Genomic DNA, 20320 nt, shown 5'->3' on the forward strand with positions numbered 1-20320 from the left:
AATAGATGGGTTAACTAAATCATCAGTAAAACTCTCTACCGTTGAGTGGAAGCATCCACACTACGGTACTGCAGAGGGTTAATAATAATAGCAGCCACCGAGTAGATACAGCCTCAGCGTGTTATACCAATTATATTAGACCAGTAAAAACCAGCAGGATCTTATTAAAGGGGACAAGACAAAGATACCACATTTATTATGATAACAATTTGATTTATGACTAATAACTAATATCTTAATTCTTATACACACACACACACATTCACATTATACTTAATGCCTATACACACACGCGCACACACACACACACCCACATTCATTAGGTGTTCTGCAGATGCTGCATGGTTACCAGTCCTGAAGATAGCTTAAGCTCATGGCTTGATTTTGCAGCTTGGGTTCATAGCTTGTGGTGGCTAACTGGCCAGGAAAGCCGGGCACAAGGCTGAGCTGGATCTCTGTTGGGCAGGCACCGATGTTCTTCCATGTTGGCAGCAGAAAGTTACCCAGAGTCTCTCATCTCACCCTTCTGTTTTATAGGCTTTTAGTTTGGATTCAAAATCTATAGGTCTTGCTGTGTCACGCTGCCTCTGGGTTTAGACTGATCACTCATCAATTGCAGGCGTGACTTTCAGCCTTGAACCTGGCTTTGATCTTCCTTCTGCTATTCTGTTGTCCTTTTCTTTTTAGGGTGGATGCTTCTTACTTTGTTTAGGGCTGTTGTCTAGGTCTTCAGCCGTTGGTATTTGAACTTTATCTCATCAGGACAGGCTGGGGCTGGAGGTTGATTCTGTCATTCATACATACCTCATTCACACATCTAAACTTAACTAATAAGATTACAGCAGGGTTTGCAAAAACGAAGGTTGGACGAAGCTCTTACAAAATGGAGTGAGTGTTTTATAATGGGGTTTGAATTACAATATGGAACAGAAGTTACAGTGTAGGCAAGTGTAGTGAATGGTGAACAGAAGTTACATTAATAAAGTGAACAATTAAAAACAATTTCATTTATCAGTTCTACAAGCGCACTGCCAGCTGGTGTGTGAATTTGCAGCCCGCTAGCTTGCTGTGCACTTACTAGCCATTCGAACCTTCCCCCACACACTAAAAGTTCCCAACCGCTGCTTCAGTATGTGAAAATACGCCAGGGAACTAATGTCAAAGATTCTAAGACTGGACGAGACCACTTTGATCATCTAGTCCAGGGGTCGGCAACCTTTCAGAAGTGCTGTGCCGAGTCTTCATTTATTCACTCGAATTTAAGGTTTCGGTGCCAGTAATACATGTTAACGTCTTTAAAAGGTCTCTTTCTATAAGTCTATAATATAGAACTAAACGATTGTTGTATGTAAAGTAAAGAAAGTTTTTAAAAAGTTTAAGAAGCTTCATTTAAAATTAAATTAAAATGCAGAGCACCCCGCACCAGTGGCCAGGACCTGGGCAGTGTGAGTACCAATGAAAATCAGGTCTCAGAGGGGCAGCCGTGTTAGTCTGGATCTGTAAAAGCAGCAAAGAATCCTGTGGACCCTTATAGACTAAGAGACGTTTTGGAGCATGAGCTTTCGTGGGTGAATACCCACTTCGTCGCATGCATGCGACGAAGTGGGTATTCACCCACAAAAGCTCATGCTCCAAAACGTCTCTTAGTCTATAAGGTGTCACAGGATTCTTTGCTGCTTTTAATGAAAAATCAGCTCACGTGCCGTGCCATAGGTTGCTTACCCCTGATCTAGTCTGACACCCAGTATAACACAAGCCTGAGAACTTCCCTGGTCATCCCTGCTTTAAACCCAGACCAGATCAAGCTAGACCAGTCTTGATTTAAAAACTTCAAGCAATGGAAAATCCCCCTTGACCCTTAGTAAATTGTCCCACAGCTTAATCAGCCTCACGGTTCAACATTTATGCCTTATTTCAAGGCTTATTTTTTCTCATTTCCGCTTCCAACCATCACATCTCTTGATGCCTTTTTCTGTGGAAAAGCTGCTGCTGATCAGATATTTCCTCCCCAGGTAGGTGAGTATAGATCATGACTGGCCAGAAATCGAGCCTCTAATTCCATTTTCTTATTGTGCAACCAGAAAAGAAATTGTAGATGGTAGGATCATTAATGGCAGCCAGTGTGGTTTTAAGAAAAATAGGCCCCAATCGAACAAGCATGTAATCCCGCCTTGAGTACAGGAGACTGGACTAGACAACCTATCAAGGTCCCTTCCAGTCCTACATGATTCTACTGATGGGACCACATATCATATTTAATAAATAAAACAATAATAATAAATGATCGTTTCCAATTAAGCGTACCAAAATGCCTTTCTGATCTATGTAGGAATGAAAAAGAGAAAACCAGAACAAAAATATATACACCGGATCAAACAGGGGCAGTTCTGCACATGGAGTGAAGGAAAAATCCCAGTGACTCACCTCATTCCATAACCCCAGGATTCACAGAGGCCAGGAGATTCGCAGAAGCATGTCCTGGGAATTTGCATCCCGCAAAATCACATGGAAGAGTCCTGAGAAAACTTGGGACAGGAAAAGATGAAAAATTTTCCGGTTTCTGGGACTGGGTGCCAGTGACAGCGAGTGTGAAATTAAGACGTCTAAGGAGCCGTTTACCCTTTTCAGATGGAAAAGCCAGGCAATATCGAGGCAATTCAGGGCTGTCACTGGAAGAATGCATCCCCAATAAAGTCAGGTGCTTGGAACACCATCGGTTTGGGTGGGTTAAAGCCAGAGATGATTATTTTGGGTACCAAAAAAGATTTCTATCGCTGATCAAATTAATTCTGGCTGATCATTTTAGCAGGAGGATTCTGCATATAATTTAGCCTCTATTCCAGACCCCATTCCTGTATGCGAATTCCAGTGCCTTCTGCAAGTCCTAGACAAGGACCCAGACTCCTGGGCTTGTCCAGATGGCATGCACATTGGAAATGGAAAAGCAGAGAATCACTCAATAAGGAAATGACACAGAAAGCATCCCCTGCTAGATCAGAGGAGACAGGCCTGAGACACCTTCTAACCACTATGCTTAGCAGATTCGTTCATTTTCTCAGCCTGCAGAGAATTGGGGAGCTCAGATGAACTAGAAGAAAGTTACATTTTCTCAAGATCTTTATACGCTTGACAAAGGTTCTAAGCATAGGATCTTGGGTATAATGAGACGATTCACAAATTGATTCTCCAGGGGGTTTGAATCCCAAAGCAGCAATTAGCCTGAGCCTGGTGTCAATTTTTGAGTTGAATTCACAGCAGATGTGCAAGGCAGAGTAAGCGGCGTCCAAGCAATAGAAAATCGAACAGCTTGGCACTGAAAGCCTGGTAACGAGTCACCTTATGCAGAGAAAGTTCACTGAGTGTGCTGCAGCCTTGCTGACCCCTCCACCACCCCTGTGCCCCCAGAACAATTCCAAGCCATGCTGATCAGTGCCAAAACAAGTGCAGGTCTGCCCTGCGTTGTCCTGGTCCAGTTCTGTTGCAATGTTTTCTGGGTACCTGAACCACACTTCCTAGCTCAGAAGCTAGCAGCAGTGCATTGTGGGATATTAGAAACCACAGGAACTGCTAGAGTGAACAGGAATGGAGAGCCATCTGGTTCATATGTTTATGGGGCAGGGATGGTCTGATTGTCCTGGGTTTGTATAGCAGTTAGAACAATGAGGCCAAGACTGGGGTTCTAGATGCTTCCATAATAAATAATGTACAGCACCTTGCCCGTTAAGGACCATCAGCTGTACCAGCGGTTCCCAAACTTGTTCCGCCGCTTGTGCAGGGAAAGCCCCTGGCGGGGCCAGCCGGTTTGTTTACCTGCCGTGTCCACAGGTTAGGCCGATCGTGGCTCCCAATGGCTGCGGTTTGCTGCTCCAGGCCAATAGGCGCTGCTGGAATCGACAAGGGCTGAGGGATGTACTGGCTGCTGCTTTCAGCAGCTCCCATTGGCCTGGAGCAGCGAACCACGGCCACTGGGAGCCGCGATCTCCCGAACCTGCATACGTGGCAGGTAAACAAACCGGCCCAGCCCGCCAGGGGCTTTCTCTGCACAAGCTGCACAACAAGTTTGGGAACCACTGAGCTATACAACTGACCAATTTTGCAAAGGCAGATACACCTTATAATTCAGCAAGGCAGGCAGGGGCTGCCTCTGGAGAGAACTCTAAGCCTTCCAGGCCATGCGCCGGGCAGCCTGTGTTTGGGACTAAGGAAGCACAGGCCACATGGCAAAAGATTAAAAGGCAGTTTCAGCTTCTGCTGTTTGTCTTCAGTCCTGCTTCGTCCCTCGGGAGGAACCACTCTGCAAATGAAGCTCTGAATAAAGGACTGAGTGACCTTTCCAAGCTGGGGATCTTTTCCAGAGGGACTTTCAAGCCAGCAAATTCACCAGTACCACCAGGAACCTTATGGACTTTGAAGTCTGTGTCTATGTGATTGCTTTACCATTTAACAGCTCTCTTCTTCTTCTTTCTTTTTTCTTGATAATAAACCTTTAGTTTTAGACACTAGCAGATTGGCTGGCAGGGTGGTATGTTGGGTAAGATCCAAACATCGGGTGACATGGCCGAGCCTTTAGGGTCAGAAGAACATTTTCTAGAGTGAGCAGACTTTTTAAATAACTTCTCACTGTACAGGATTTAGGTGCTGATTGGGAGCCAGAGACAGGAATATTAACCAGTTTATTGCTGTTTTGCAGGGGAAGGGATAGCTCAGTGGTTTGAGGATTGGCTTGCTAAACTGAGAGTTGTGAGTTCAATCCTTGAGGGGGCCACTAAGGGATTTTGGACTGGCCCTGCTTTAAGCAGGGGGTTGGACTAGATGATCTTCTGAAGTCCCTTCCAACCCTGATATTCTATGAAAGGGGGCTCTGTGGCTCCTTTTCCTGCTTCTTGATAACCAGGGTGGGGGATCAAATGCACAGTTTGTGACTGGTTGGGAGATTTAACGTCAGCGTTACCCACCTGTCTTGGGAGGATCTGCTCTCCCTTTGCAGCCTGCTCTGACCTTGGCATTTCCAGAAAGGGCTGCCCCAGGCACGCTGGGTCACACAACATTTTGCTTTCTACAATTGTTTTTTATTTTTTCATGTGAAAATGGAACATTTTAGGTTTTCACCCAAAATTTTTAGGTTTGGTAACTATGGGGCTGAGCATTTTTGGCAAAAAGGTTTGGTTTGCTGAAGAAATATCAAAAAAATCTAAAGGAGGATGGATGTTTTGTGCTACAGTTTTTGTTTGGTTAAAAACCCAATTTTCCATTGAAATAAAGCTTTGGTGGGAAACATTTGACCTGTCCTGATTCCTGCCTAGAGAGGAACTGAGTTTGTAATGGAACAAAAAAATTGTACCCGTCTATCTACTTAATGGGACCCCCCGAGCCCGGTGTTCCTTCTCCCCAACCCTGCTCCATGGGATCACACCCCTGGGCCCATCTAGCCAGTATCCTCTCCACAGGTCAGACCCACAGGCCCTCACAGCTGCTGTCTTGTAACCGGCAGTTGCTAGTAGCTGCTACGTCTCTGTCAGGAGCTGGAAAACTGCCGCTCTCAGGATGGTGGCACTGGACAGCACCTGACTGTGTCTGGTACAACAATACCTGGCTCCTCCCCAGCACTTTTCACCCCCAGATCTCACAGTGCTCTACAGAGGGGGGCAGGGGAACCAGCCCCAATTTACAGAGGGGGAAACTGAGGCAAAGGAGGTGAAACTGAGGCAAACTTGCAGCGAGTCAGCCAAGGTGCCCCAGAAAATCACGGTCATACCAGGAATGGCAGCCAGATCTCCAGAGTCCCAGTCCAAGCACTCTACCCTCTAGGTCACACGACCACTCAGGGGATGTCAGCCTGGCTCAGTGCCTTGGAGGGCTGATGGGCCAGTGGCTACAGCAGAGGACTGAGAGCCAGAAGACAGTGCGGTTTAGAACAGCAGGGCTGGAAGCCAGGACTTCTGGTTCTCTCCCCAGCTCTAGGAGGAGAGTGTGGTCTAGTGGTTAGACTGGTGGGAGGGGCTGGGAATCAGAAGTGCTGGAGGCTCCTCAGACACAGTGGGAAAAAGCCCCCGGCCTAAAGCCAAGCCCTGACTGTCTAACCAGACACCAGCTGCAAGAAGTATGATTATCATCATTCGTACAAGGGGAAATGGAGGCACAGGTAGGGTAAGTGACACCTGAGGATCCCCTGGGGGCTGGGATCACCCCTCTCTTGTCCCTAAATCTCCAGTGACTGGGAACCTTCCAGTGACTCCATCCCTGCTCCCGGCTGGGCGTCCCCTCTGCTGGGCCCAGGGTTCAGGGCAGAGTCTGGCTCTGAGGGTTCCATTCGGGTCTGAGCCCCCGTGAGTGTCCAGTTGGCTGTGGGGCTGGGAGCAGGTATGTTGAGTCGGGCCCCTTACCTACTACCACCAGCTGCACGGGGTCGCTGAACTCCGACCAGTCAAGGGTTTGTGATGTGGTGTGATACTGGCAGGTGTAACTCCCTCCATCGCCCCATCCCACACTGGTGATGGGAAATTCAGCCTCATTCTCAAAAGGGTCCCGCATCTTTATATGGGCACCTGTTTTACTCAGAACAGACCTCAGGCCTGGCTGCCCACACACGCACCGGAAGGTGACGTTTCACCCCCAGCTCAGTGACCCACCGGGGGCTCACGGACAGGGAGGGTTTGGGAAGCTTTCTCTCTGGATTAAAAAAGAACCAGGAGGTAAGTGGGGCAGGTGCCAGCCCTGCCCTGTTCGTGTCTGTCTGGGAGTCCTGCTCCCACCCAGCCCCTGGGTGTCCAGAGACCACTCCATCCTCACAGTCCCTGCGAATCACACAGCAGGGTGAGCAGGGCATTTCCAATCTGCGGCCTGTGTGAATCACACTCATCAGAATCTGATTTCAGCCCCCTGGGTCAACCTGGAGTCACCCCTGACTGCACTGGGGGCAGGGACAGGTTCCAATCTCAGCCCCGCTAGGTAAATTCAAGGGAATGCATTAAAGTTTGTGGGGGGGAAGGCTCAGGGTTCAGCTCCTCTTTTCCCCTCCCCAGTTCTTAACACTAAAGTTTCCCCAGCCCCAGAGATACTCACGTCCCAACACCCTGCTCTGCCCAGCCAGCTAGCAGCCTGGAAAGGAGATGAGTCGTTAGGGACCAGATCCCAGAGCAGTTGGATCCTACATCCTGGTCTCAGGTCCCCCCCATGGACACACGCCCTGGCTATCTCTGATACTCACCTAGGAAGAGGATGAGGGCAGATGCCATAATGGGGCAGTGAGGGGCCCCTCGACTAGCTCCACCGAGCCCCAAATAAGGAGCTCAGCTAGTGGCTCCAGCTACAGGAAGCCGGCGATGGCTCGTCTCTTCCTGCATCGATCACACCTTGTCTCTAATCTGCAGGTGAAATCTAGTGCAGTTAAAGTAAGCAGAGGTCTTTGCAAAACCCAGGAAACCCTGGGCTCATCAGCCTGGCCATCGTCATGCAGGGTACACCTGATCTGTGTCTGAGTGGGGAGAGGTCACCCTCAGTGTACTCTGCAGCCTTCTGGAGGGTCCACCGGGCTGGGAGCCAGGAGACCAAATGCCTCATCTTCAGTTTTCAACTGACCACTATTTCCATGAAAATTCTGCCCCTTTTTCAATCTCAGTTCATGTGGCTGAGGACCCAGGTAGGCAGAATTAATACGTGCTCATGCAATTAAAGGATGGTGTCGTAATGCACATGCATGAGAGGGCAGAGATAAGATTGTTCAGGAAACTGTAACTGTGGCGTTTCTTGGTGCTGGAGGGTTTGACTCTGAAACCCTCCTGCTCAGCCTGCCAACCTTCCCATGTGAAACACCAAGTGAGGAGGGGGCGCAATGGGGAACACCTGGGTTTTCTGCCCCTTGTGCCACAGCTGAGCGGTGATGGCGGCTTTACACTGCAATGCCTGGTTCTAAGGGGCTTTTCTCAACATGTCAATTAAATAAACCAGGTTCAAAAGAAAACTGGAGAAAGAGAAATTCTACCTTGGGTCCCCAAGGGGGTCACCAGCCGGGAGAGACCCAGGGACCTTCCCATGCCCCCACAGAGATGCTGTGCCCTGAGCTGGAGGAGACATTGTCAGGGGTTATGTGGCCAGGCCCCTAGAGAAGGATGTGATGCAGGCTTTGGTTGTACAGCCATTGGCTAGAGGGCAGCAGGAAGCTGTGGGTCAGGGGGCTCAGTTCCCAACTCCGGGAGGGGAGTGGGGACTAGTGGCTAGACCTAGGGGCTGGGAGCAGGACCCAGGTTTGATGGTGGTACCTTCACTCGTGCGTTGCTCTGACCCAGTGCTGGGCACTGCAGGGGGCACCACGACTCAAGGACAATGTTACAAGATGGTTCCGGAGCCCAGCCGGATGGTCCCAATGGGGCTTCTTAAATCCTCGTCCCCCCTGCTCACCAGCCACCCCCCAACCACCTGGGAGACTCCACCCTCAGCTTCCCTCAGACCCACGGAGCAGGAGGAGGACAAGCAGCAGATTTTCCCACAACTAACACCTCCCAAACACACTTGCCCCCCCATCTCCCATCCTGCCCCCTTCAATTCCCCCCCATTCTGCCCCCCTCACACCCCCTCCATGCCCCATTTCCCTTCTAATGTCCATCCCCGCCCTCAGTTAATATGGCCACCATCTCTCAGAGGCCCTGGTGGGCTTGGCGCTAGGCTGCCCTTGGGGAAATGGCACTTATCTGGGCTGGGAGGATGGGCTGTCGGGGGAAGGGGAATATGGGCGGTGAAATAACATAAGGTTAACATTAGGGGGCTGGGGCGGGCAGGACAGTGGTGGGGGAGGGAGAACAATGGAAGCTGCCCCCAGTGGTTGGGGGGGGTGCCTGGGTTCCCCACTCATGAGCGTTTCAGAGAGTATCTGCCCCATGGCCATGGGGGGGGGTCTCCTGCTTCTCGCTCCCTCTCCACCCAGCCAGAAGTGCCCCAGCTCAGCCAGAGTTTTGGCAGGAAAACAATCCCCACCATCTGCCCACCCTGACTGTGTGAGAGGGGAGCCCTTCCCGCACCCTTGCTCATCCCCATCCAACCTCTGCCCCCCCAACCCCATCCCATCTCCTTTCTGCCCCGTCCCATGTCCCCTTAAACTTCTGTCCCCCACACCCAGCACTGACCTCGGCCCATCTCCCCACCTGCCCCATCCCCACTCCAACTCCTATCCCCATTTCCTCAACCCCGTCCTGCCCTGCTGTGACCTCCCTGACCATAGCGTCTCCCCTCCAACGCCCGTCATGTCTCCCCTCTGACACTCACCCACCCAACCCCTATCCCCATTTACCCTTAACTCCCTGTCCTGCCCTGCTGTGACCTCCCCGACCATAGCATGTCTCCCGTCCATCACCCGTCATGTCTCCCCTCTAACACCCACCAACCCACCCCCTTTCTGTGTCCCCTCAAATTCCTGCCCCCCACTCCCTCCCTGACCTCAGCCGGTCTCCCTTCTAATCCTCCCCACCACCTGCCGTCAGCCTGTTCCCCAAACTTCCCCATCCCGGCTGCTCTTTGCAGAGGGTCTCACAGGCCTAGAGGGCTCGGGTGGGGGGGAACTCTCTCCCTTACCAGCGTTACACTGGCCGGGGGCCAGGGCTCGTTTCTAACCGAGCCCCTGGCTCTACTCGGCTCCTGGGCAAATCCCCAGCAGCAGCCGCTCACAGGCAAAGCTTTCGGGTTAACCCCACAGCCAAGGAATCAAACCTGGCCTGTCTATTGAAACGGGGGCTGAGCGACCGTGGCCAAGAGCCAGAGTCAGCCCGGCTCCAAGTCTCGCTCCTTCAGGAGTCACTGGAGCAGAGCCACTTGTGTCCAGACCAGCCGGGCTGTAGGGGGAGGAATCCGTTCATTTCACTGTCTGGCCGCTGACTCCGCTCCTAGAGTAAGTGGGGAAAGGGTCCCGCTATTGTAGGGAACTTTCCTGACTTATACCTGCCCCGGTGGGATTGGCTAGTGAAAGGATCTGAGTCTTCGCTCCCACTCCCTTTACCCAGAGGCCTGCCTGACCTCGAGGGCTCCCCTTCCTCCCTTCCGTGCAGCAGAGTCCTCCTAGCCCCGGCAAGGCTGAGCCCCAGATCCCTGGGGGCTCAACTCCCAGTCTTTTCGTGGTCACTTAGGGCAGGTCACTTCCTTGACCCACTGATCATTACATAGAGTTCAGAGCACATACAATTTATTACACAGCAACTCATAAAAAAACAAGTAAAAAAGGGGACGGTGAACGGAAACTAGTTACCCCGCCCTGCGGTCACGGGGACACCACAAATAGCTGCTTCTGCAAGCGAAAGGAAATTCACAGTCTGTTTCTCATACCTCCCGGGCCGCCTGCCCAGGCCCTGGCCACGCTGCATTGATACCAGAGGGTGACAATTTATACCTCAAGATAGCACCCTGGAGCCTCCGTATTCACCACTGTGACAGAATTATGATGCGTTAGGTACAAATTATGCCTTGTGCAGCATCATTTTAAGTCTTGATCTATTCAACATGAATATCCTGTTGGATTGTATGTGCGATCCTGGTATGGGAAGTTACGAAGCATTGCTGTGGCGCTACTGAAATGTGTTGTGAGGTTGGGAGACACCCACAGCCAACCTCTCAGCTGCAACAAAGGACCAGCCAGCCAGTGTCAATGGCTCATCCACACCCATCGAGGAGAGAATTCACTATCCCAGTGACTGTGTACAATGGAGATTGCTGGACGAATGGGGCCTGCCTGATCCCTGGCTCACAGCAAAAATCTTTCCAGCAAGCTGGCAGAATATATAAAAGAAGAGAAATGAGATCATCCCTCAGCTTCTCTTCCCCCTACCTGGAGGAACATTTGGAGGATAAAGACTTGGAACTGGGGAAGGGTGGTCCCAGGCTAGTCCAGTCTGTGTATTGAGGATCTGTAACTGGCTTGTACCATCTGTCAAGGGGTGACGCTGCCTGATTCAAATCCTGTTTCATTTGTAGAACTCAGACTGCGAATATATTTTTATTTCTTAAGTCCCTCCCTCCAATGTGGGGCTATTGACTCCTGGTTCCAGCTTCTGCTTTACCCCAGTGCGATGTCGACAGGGACCAACCCAGCGTCTATGGCTGGTTCTCTCGCTTGGGTTACAACACTCAGCATCATCCCCTGTTTCCCCTGGTTCTCAGGGCCTTGGCACAGCTGGGGAACTTGCCCGTGGGTTTTACATGTGAGCTTCCAGCCGGGCTGCTTCGCAGGCTTAACAGCACAACAGTGTGAATGACCCCCAGGCAGCCCTGGCTGGCGGGACGATCCCTCGTCCTCTCCGGCGTGGCTGTGTCAGAGCGTGTCCCAGAGGCTACAGGTACAGGGAGTGCTGCCCACAAGCCATGGCCCCCAGGGCACCCCATATCTCCACAGCCCGAGCCACCTTGTAGGGCCCAGAGCTCTCCCCTAGGTGCCCAGTGGCGCAGGCTCCCCATCCTGGTGCCATTAGCCATTTCTGCCACCCCCAGATGAAGGCCCTGGCACAGCCCCTCTCCCAGCCCCACGCCAACCCAGGCTCATCCAGACCCCTGGGGGCCGGTCAGTAGGGCCAGCTCAGACAGGTTCAGTTGCACTGGTCCTTCCGGCTCTGTCCTGATGATGCAGCATCACCTCACTTGGGGTGACAGTGACCCCGCTGCCCCTCCTCCATCTTGGGGCAGCCTTGGCCAGGATCAGCGCCAGGGCCAGCAGGACCCCGCTGCCCAGGGCCAGACGGATGCTGTTGCCCTGTGTGTAATCTGGGAGTGACAAAGGGGGGGGGCGGCGTTAGCAGCTGCTTCAGGGGGTGGGGCGGGGGGCCACTGTCCAGCCAGATGGATAAGGGCTCCCACCTCCTTTCTTCCCTGCCCAGATCAGAAAATCACCACAGCCCCATGCACCCACCCATCTAATCTCATCTATCCCCACCCACACCCCTCTGCCCTGTTGCACCAGAACAGGGAGGAACTGGGGGGCCATGGCCCTACCACTTTTTTGCTGGTGGCAAGGGTGGGTGGGAGGGGATGGAGAGGAGCAAGTAGGGGCATGGTCTTGGTGGGAAAATGCTGCTTGGGAGGGGTCCTTGAGGGAAGAGGTGATGTGGGGGCAGGATCTTAGGGAAAGGGGCAGTACGAGGGCCTGTAGCCCCCTCCCCATTTTTAGGTCACTTCTGCTGCTCCTGCCTATGTCTAGCTATCTCTACCCCTGCCCCCACACACCCCTTTATATCCATCCATCCATCCATCCACCCACAGCGACTGGCGACTGCTTTAGGTGGACACTGGCTCTGACCCAGGCTGACCGGTCCCAGGCTCCTCCAGCATCTGTCTGGCTGTCTAAGGCATTTCCAGCCCCTCCCACGACCCATGGTGCCATGGCACCAGCCAGGCATGGCCACACTGGCTCAGGCCAATGGGCCCATGCAGCCCGGTATCCCGCATCCCATGCTGGCTGCTCCTGACCAGCCTCACAGGTAGCTCCAGGGCACACACACCCTGGGGCCACTGATGGGCCCAGCTGACTCAGAGGAAGCCTCCAGCTCCCCTGATAGTGGTGGGTTCATGTCTGAGCAGGTGGCTTCACTCCCCTCCCAAATCTGTTGGGAATAGAACCAGCGTCTGTCAGGGGCTGGGGGAGGGATAGGGGCTGAAACAGCAACTCAGCAATCACCAGCCCCCCTTCCCCCTGCAGCTCAGCATCGATCGGCCCTACCGGTACTAGCTGGGCAGACCCTAGGCCCTGACTCCTCTGTTCATCCCCAGAGCAGAGGAAGCCCAGGGAAGCATCCTCCTGGGAAAGGCCCCTGCTCTGCAGCTCCCATCAGGGCAGGGGTCCCCCTCCCTTGGCCTCGAACCTCCAGCGGCTGCTGCTCCCATCTGGCTGAGGAAACCCACAGCGACTCTGTTCCGGCTCTCTGGCCAGGCATTCCCTCTGCTGGGCCCAGGGATGAGGGCAAACCCTGGCTCTGAGCATCCCATCCGTGCAAAGCCCCCCTGAGGGTCTGGCTGGGTGTGGGGCTGGGAGCGGGGACGCCAGGCTGGGCCCTTCACCTGCTACCACCAGCTGCACGGGGTTGCTGGGCTGCGAGGAGATGAAGGGCTTTGACCAGGGCCGGTACCTGCAGCTGTAGCTCCCTCCGTGTTGCCAGCCCACAATGGGGATGTGGAACTTGGCCCTGGCCCCAGCAGGGTCCATGTGTCCCTGCGGGTTCAGGTCTCCAGCCTTGTGCAGGAAGAACCTCACGTCCCGGTGCTGCCCCTGACACCGAATGGTGATGTCTGCCCCTGGGGCGGTGACCCCAGTGGGGCTCAGAGAGATGGAGGGTCTGAGTAAGCTGGGATCTGTGCACAGGAGATAGGTTGTGAGAGCCAAGCCCACCCAGGGCACCGGGTGTGCACATGAGAGGCTAGTCCTGCCCAGCCACGGCTCCATTGATATTTTCAGCTCCATCAGAGGTAGTCCTGGTGCTGCACGCCAGCTCTCAGTTGCAGGGCAGACACCCGACAACAGCCCACAGCTCTGGGGTGACCCCGGGGTGACGGCTCCCTGCCTCCAGCCTGGACACAATCAGGGTCACGCTCATCTGGGTAGGGGACAGAACTTCCTTGGGGGTCAGGCCTACGCTGGGAAATGAGCTCTCTCAGCAGCCAAGGACCCTCCAACCTCCCCCCGTCCGGCTCCAAGGCCAGGCGCCCTGCCTCTGGCTCAGCATGGTGTTGGGAGTGGGGACGCTGACCCAGGCCCCTCACCTGCTCCCACCAGCTCCACGGGGTCACTGGGCTCCGACCAGGTGTCGGGATCCGAGTCGGGGGGATACTAGCAGGTGTAGCTGCCTCTGCCTGCCCGGCTCACTTTGGGGATGGGAAATTCAACCCCAATCAAGTCCCTGCCCCGCGCTGCTGCATTCCTGGCCCCGGACTTGTACAGAACAAACTCCAGACCCCAGTGCTGACCCCGACACCGGACATTCCCAGCTCCTTCCAGGGCAATCCCCCTGCTGGGGCTGAGAGACAGGGCTGGATTAATGCAGGGGCTTTAGGTTAAGGGGAGGCCTCACCAAAAGATCTCCAAACCACTAAAAGTCCAGATCTTTTCACAGGGCCCCACTTAGCCCAGGGCCCTGGGTGTTATATCCTTGGGTTTGCCTTCATAAAATTTTGAAACTCCTGAGAGACGAACTGCGGTCCATTGTCGCTCACAAGTTGTTCTGGCAGACCGAAACGACTGAAGAGTCGTTTTTTGGATAGTACTCTCCGCAGTAGTGGACTGCATTATAGAGACTTCTGGCCATTTAGAATGGGCATCTACTGCCACCAAGAACATGCTTCCTTCAAGGGGGCCAGCGAAGTCAATGTGAATACGTTGCCATGGGTTTTCAGGCCAGTCCCATGGGTGTAGGGGTGCCCACTGGGGAGCGTTCCTCACACCCTGATATGACATACAAGCTTTTGCCTTCTCTTCAATAGCACTGTCCAATCCAGGCCACCAAAAATAGCTTCGTGCAATTTCCTTCATGCGCACTTTTCCACAGTGACCGGAATGGAGCTGTTCTAACATCTGTGATCTCAGTGGTGGTGGAATAATGATACATCTCCTCCACAACAAACAACCGGATTGGACCGATAACTCCGTCCTCCTGGACATGTAGGTAACAAGGTCGGGTGAGACCGGAGAGGTTTGTCGAGATTTTCCATGCATCACCAGGTCCATAACTTGGGACAATACTGGGTCAACGCGAGTTGCCTTCTTTATCTGAGTAGCAGTGATGGGTGCATTCTCTACCTGTTCAAAGTAGAAGATTTCCTTTTGGGCACTATCTTGATGTTTGACCAGCAAAGGCAACCTTGAGAGGCCATCTGCATTACCGTGCAGAGTGGATTTCTGATATTTGATTTCATATGTGTGTGCTGAAAGTAACAATGCCCAATGTTGCAGATGACTAGCAGCTAATGGGGGAATGCCTTCGTAGGGTCCAAAAATTGACGTCAGAGGTCGATGGTCTGTGAGAAGAGTAAATTTTCGCCCAAACAGGTACTGATGAAACTTCTGAATTCCAAAAACAATTCCTAATGCCTCACGTTCAATTTGGGCGTAGTTAGTTTCTGCTTTGCTTAGAGTGCATGAAGCAAAAGCAATAGGTCTCTCTCCTCCCAAAGGCATAATGTGTGACACGACTGCTCCCACTCTGTAAGGGGAGGCATCGCAGGCCAATTGTAGGGATAAGGATGGATCAAAGTGCGTTAGAACTTCAGAATTTAGCAATGCATCCTTAGCTTTGTTAAATGCAACATCACAGGCTTCAGTCCACTTCCAGGCCTTGTTCTGCCCCAGGAGCTCATGAAGTGGTTTTAGCAGTGTGGCTAACTGTGAGATGAACTTTCCATAATAGTTCAGTAGTCCTAGAAACGAGTGCAGCTGGCTAACATTTCGAGGTGGGGGAGCCTCCACAATAGCTTTAACTTTTGCAGAGGGCTTATGAAGACCTGCAGAATCAATGATGTGTCCCAAATATTCAACAGAGGGCTTGAAGAATTCACACTTGTCTTTGCAAACTCGTAAGCCATACTCTTCCAGTCTTTGTAGGGTAGCCTCTAAATTCTTTAAGTGATCCTCTTCATTCCTTCCAGTGACTAGGATATCATCCAGATAACACTGAACTCCTGACAAGCCACACAAAATCTGGTCCATAACCCTCTGGAACAGGGCGGGAGCAGACGTTATTCTGAAGGGTAGGCGACAGTATCGATAAAGCCCCTTATGAGTCATAATAGTCAACAGCTCTTGGGACTTTTCATCGACATGCATCTGTAAGTATGCTTGACTCAGATCAATCTTACTGAACTTTTTTCCCCCAGCCAGGCCTGCGAAGAGGTCATCGATGCGGGGAAGCGAGTATTGCTCTGCACACAACACTGGGTTGACAGTGACTTTAAAATCACCGCAAATCCAGAGAGAGCCATCTTTCTTCACTATTGGGATGATAGGAGTGGCCCATAAGCTATGAGGAACTGGTATTAGGACTCCATTGGTGACCAGGCGCTCCAGGTCCGCTTCAACTTTTGGCGTGATGGCATATGGCACAGTTTGGGCTTTCAGATATTTTGGTGGACTGTCAGGTTTAATGTTCAATGTCACAGTGATTCCCTTCATACTTCCCAGATCCTCTCCAAAAACAGCAGCATGCTTCCTTAGTATAGGGGTTAGACTGGTTTCTTCTTCAGTTATCCGGTGCACTTCTGCCCAGTTCAGCTGAATCTTCCCAAGCCAAGACCTACCCATTAAGGCTGGGTAGTTACCTCTCACCACAAACAGTGGCAATTTAGCAGCCTGTCCATTGAGCTCCACCTTAACATTAATAGTGCCCAACATGGGCACAGCGTCTCCCGTATACGTCTTCAGAACAGTTTTTGTTGCCTTAAGCGGAAGATACTGTAGCTTTTCTTTATACACAGTCTCGGAGACCAGCGAGACGGCTGCACAGGTGTCCAGTTCCATGCGTATAGGTTTGCCATCCAACAATGGGGTTACCCAGTATTCATGTGAGCCCACTGCAAAAGACAAAACATGCAGTGGCACTTCCGCTTGCGATGAGGTGTCACCTTGATCATCCTGGGTCTGCTCTAGGGTGTGCAGGGTTCCTCTTTTTGTCGGCCAGACCACAGGCTTCTTTTTCTTTTGTTTACAGGCACACTCAATATGTCCCTTTTTGCCACAGTGTCGACACACCAGGTCCATACACCAGCATTCTGATGCCTGGTGACCCGGCTTACCACAGTGGTAACATTCCTGACTCTGCAAAGTTTCGTGGGTAGGTTCTTGTGACACTTTTTGCACCCTAGGGGATGCACCGATGTATTGCGCCTCCATTGTAGCCAGTTCCATGGGGACAGCAATATCAACAGCCTTCTGTAATGTAAGCTGAGCCTCTGTCAGCAGGCGCTTCCGTATAGCTTCACTGTACAGGCCACACACTAACCTGTCACGCAGGGCATCATTCAACATCTCCTTAAATTCACAGTGTTCTGCTAGCTTTTTTAAAAGTGCTACAAATTGTACAACTGTTTCATCTTCTTTTTGGTCTCTTTTGTGGAACCGATATCTTTCAGCAATTACCAGTGGTTTGGGGGAAAAATGGGACCCCAGGATTTCCACAACGTCGCTGTAAGATTTAGTCTCAGGCTTAACAGGGCGTAGTAACCTGTGTAGCAGGGAGTAGGTTTTAGCCTCTACAACACTTAAGAATATTGGCACCTTCTTCGCTTCTGTAATGTCATTTGCAATAACAAAAAGCTCAAAACGCTCAGTATACACAGGCCATTGCACTAATTTCTCATCAAAAGGTTCCAGTGGCCTGGTCAGAGTAGCCATGATTTTTAGTTTCACTTTCACAGTCAGTGCAAACAAGCAGTTTTTTTGTTTGTTTGTTTTTTTACCTTGATTTCTACTTCCTTCTGTTACTGGAGAAGCACCGGAATCCCATCCATCGTCGCCACTTGTTATATCCTTGAGGCAGCCGGTTTAGGAAGAAATCACTTGAGGCCAGACAGCAGACAGCCAACAAAACTACCATTGATTTACAGACACAGAGCTCACCTAACCGGCCGAAGCGGGCTAGGCTATCCCCTAATAATCTAACTCAGTTGCCATGGGAACAAAAACCGTGACAACCAAATACACAACAGGAACAGAGCCCCCTGACCAACAGCTTCCTGCTGTCCTCTAGCCAATGGCTGTACAACCAAAGCCTGCATCACATCCTTCTCTAGGGGCCTGGCCACATAACCCCTGACAATGTCTCCTCCAGCTCAGGGCACAGCATCTCTGTAGGGGCATGAGAAGGTCCCTGGGTCTCTCCCAGCTGGTGACCCCCTTGGGGACCCAAGGTAGAATTTCTCTTTCTCCAGTTTTCTTTTGAACCTGGTTTATTTAATTGACATGTTGAGAAAAGCCCCTTAGAACCAGGCATTGCAGTGTAAAGCCGCCATCACCGCTCAGCTGTGGCACAAGGGGCAGCAAACCCAGGTGTTCCCCATTGCGCCCCCTCCTCACTTGGTGTTTCACATGGGCAGGTTGGCAGGCTGAGCAGGAGGGTTTCAGAGTCAAACCCTCCAGCACCAAGAAATGCCACAGTTACAGTTTCCTGAACAATCTTAACTCTCTCCTCTCATGCATATGCATTACGACACCATCCTTTAATTGCATGAGCACGTATTAATTTTACCTACCTGGGTCCTCAGCCACATGAACCGAGATTGAAAAGGGGGCAGAATTTTCATGGAAATAGTGGTCAGTTGAAAACTGAAGATGAGGCATTTGGTCTCCTGGCTCCCAGCCCGGTGGACCCTCTAGAAGGCTGCAGAGTACACTGAGGGTGACCTCTCCCCACTCAGACACAGATCAGGTGTTCCCTGCATGACGATGGCCAGGCTGATGGGCCCAGGGTTTCCTGGGTTTTGCAAAGACCTCTGCTTACTTTAACTGCACTAGATTTCGCCTGCAGATTAGAGACAAGGTGTGATCGATGCAGGAAGAGACGAGCCATCACCGGCTTCCTGTAGCTGGAGCCACTAGCTGAGCTTGTTATTTGGGGCTTGGTGGAGCTGATCGAGGGGCCCCTCACTGCCCCATTATGGCATCTGCCCTCATCCTTTTCCTAGGTGAGTATCAGAGATAGCCAGGGCGTGTGTCCATGGGGGGGACCTGAGACCAGGATGTAGGATCCAAGTGCTCTGGGATCTGGTCCCTAATGACTCATCTCCTTTCCAGGCTGCTGGCTGGCCGGGCAGAGCAGGGTTTTGGGACGTGAATACCTCTGGGGCTGGGGAAACTTTAGTGTTAAGGACTGGGGAGGGGAAAAGAGGAGCTGAACCCTGAGCCTTCCCCCCCAACAAACTCTAATCCATTCCCTTGAATTTACCTAGCGGGGCTGAGATTGGAACCTGTCCCTGCCCCCAGTGCAGTCAGGGGTGACTCCGGGTTGACCCAGGGGGCTGAGATCAGATTCTGATGAGTGTGGTTCGCACAGGCCGGAGATCGGAAATGCCCTGCTCACCTGTAATAACCTTAGTCCCAGATTTGGACCTTAGCGTCCAAAATATGGGGGTTAGCATGAAAACCTCCAAGCTTAGTTACCAGCTTGGACCTGGTACCTGCTGCCACCACCCAAAAAATTAGAGTGTTTTGGGGCACTCTGGTCCCTCTGAAAAACCTTCCCTGGGGACCCCAAGACCCAAATCCCTTGAGTCTCACAACAAAAGGAAATAATTCTTTTTCCCTTCCCCCCTCCAGGTGCTCCTGGAGAGATACACAGACACAAGCTCTGTGAATCCAAACAGAGTGAATCTCCCTCTCTGTTCCCAATCCTGGAAACAAAAAGTACTTTCCTCTTTACCCAGAGGGAATGCAAAATCAGGCTAGCCACTTCAACACACACAGATTTCCCCTGATTTCTTCCTCCCACCAATTCCCTGGTGAGTACAGACTCAATTTCCCTGAAGTAAAGAAAAACTCCCACAGGTCTTAAAAGAAAGCTTTATATAAAAAGAAAGAAAAATAAGTACAAATGTTCTCTCTGTATTAAGATGATACAACACAGGGTCAATTGCTTAAAAGAATATTGAATAAACAGCCTTATTCCAAAAGAATACAAATCAAAGCACTCCAGCACTTATATTTATGCAAATACCAAAGAAAAGAAACCATATAACTTACTATCTGATCTCTTTGTCCTTACACTTAGAAACAGAAGACTAGAAAGTAGAACTACTTTTTCAAAGCTCAGAGAAAGCAGGCAGGCAGAAAACAAAGACTCAGACACTCAATTCCCTTCACCCAAAGTTGAAAAAATCCGGTTTCCTGATTGGTCCTCTGGTCAGGTGCTTCAGGTGAAAGAGACATTAACCCTTAGCTATCTGTTTATGACACGCCCCCCAAATTGCAGACAGTGGGGAAGCTCACTGGCGGCGATTTTCTTTTAGAACTTGAAAATAAACAGATTAATACAACACATACACCTTTACATATACTCCTAAGTATATAACTAACAGACTTTTACATTTTAAGAACACTTTTTAACTACTGAATTTTGGGAAACTTTCACGGGAGAGTGCATTAGCAACTTTATTAGAAGCTCCTGTGATGTGTTGAATTTCAAAATCAAAATCTTGGAGAGCTAAACTTTAACGAAGAAGTTTCTTGTTGTTCCCCTTGGCAGTATGAAGCCACTTTAGTGCAGCATGGTCAGTTTGTAGTTGGAACCGCCGTCCCCAAACATATGGGCGTAGCTTTTCCAGGGCGTACACAATGGCATAGCATTCCTTTTTACTGACTGACCAGTGACTTTCC

General features: G+C 51.3%; 1 protein-coding gene across 1 annotated transcript; it reads right to left on the reverse strand.

Moving 5' to 3' along the window:
* Positions 1-11551: 11551 nt before the first annotated feature.
* LOC127036936 (osteoclast-associated immunoglobulin-like receptor) lies at positions 11552-18289 on the reverse strand. Its single transcript, XM_050928222.1, has 3 exons — positions 18202-18289; positions 13027-13317; positions 11552-11736 (listed from the first exon to the last, which is right to left on the reverse strand). Exons 1-3 carry the CDS (start codon positions 18287-18289, stop codon positions 11552-11554), a joined length of 564 nt encoding a protein of 187 aa, XP_050784179.1.
* Between the last annotated feature and the right edge of the window lie 2031 nt (positions 18290-20320).

This window comes from Gopherus flavomarginatus, chromosome 18, assembly GCF_025201925.1.
Source record: "Gopherus flavomarginatus isolate rGopFla2 chromosome 18, rGopFla2.mat.asm, whole genome shotgun sequence".
Classification (NCBI taxonomy): domain Eukaryota; kingdom Metazoa; phylum Chordata; order Testudines; family Testudinidae; genus Gopherus; species Gopherus flavomarginatus.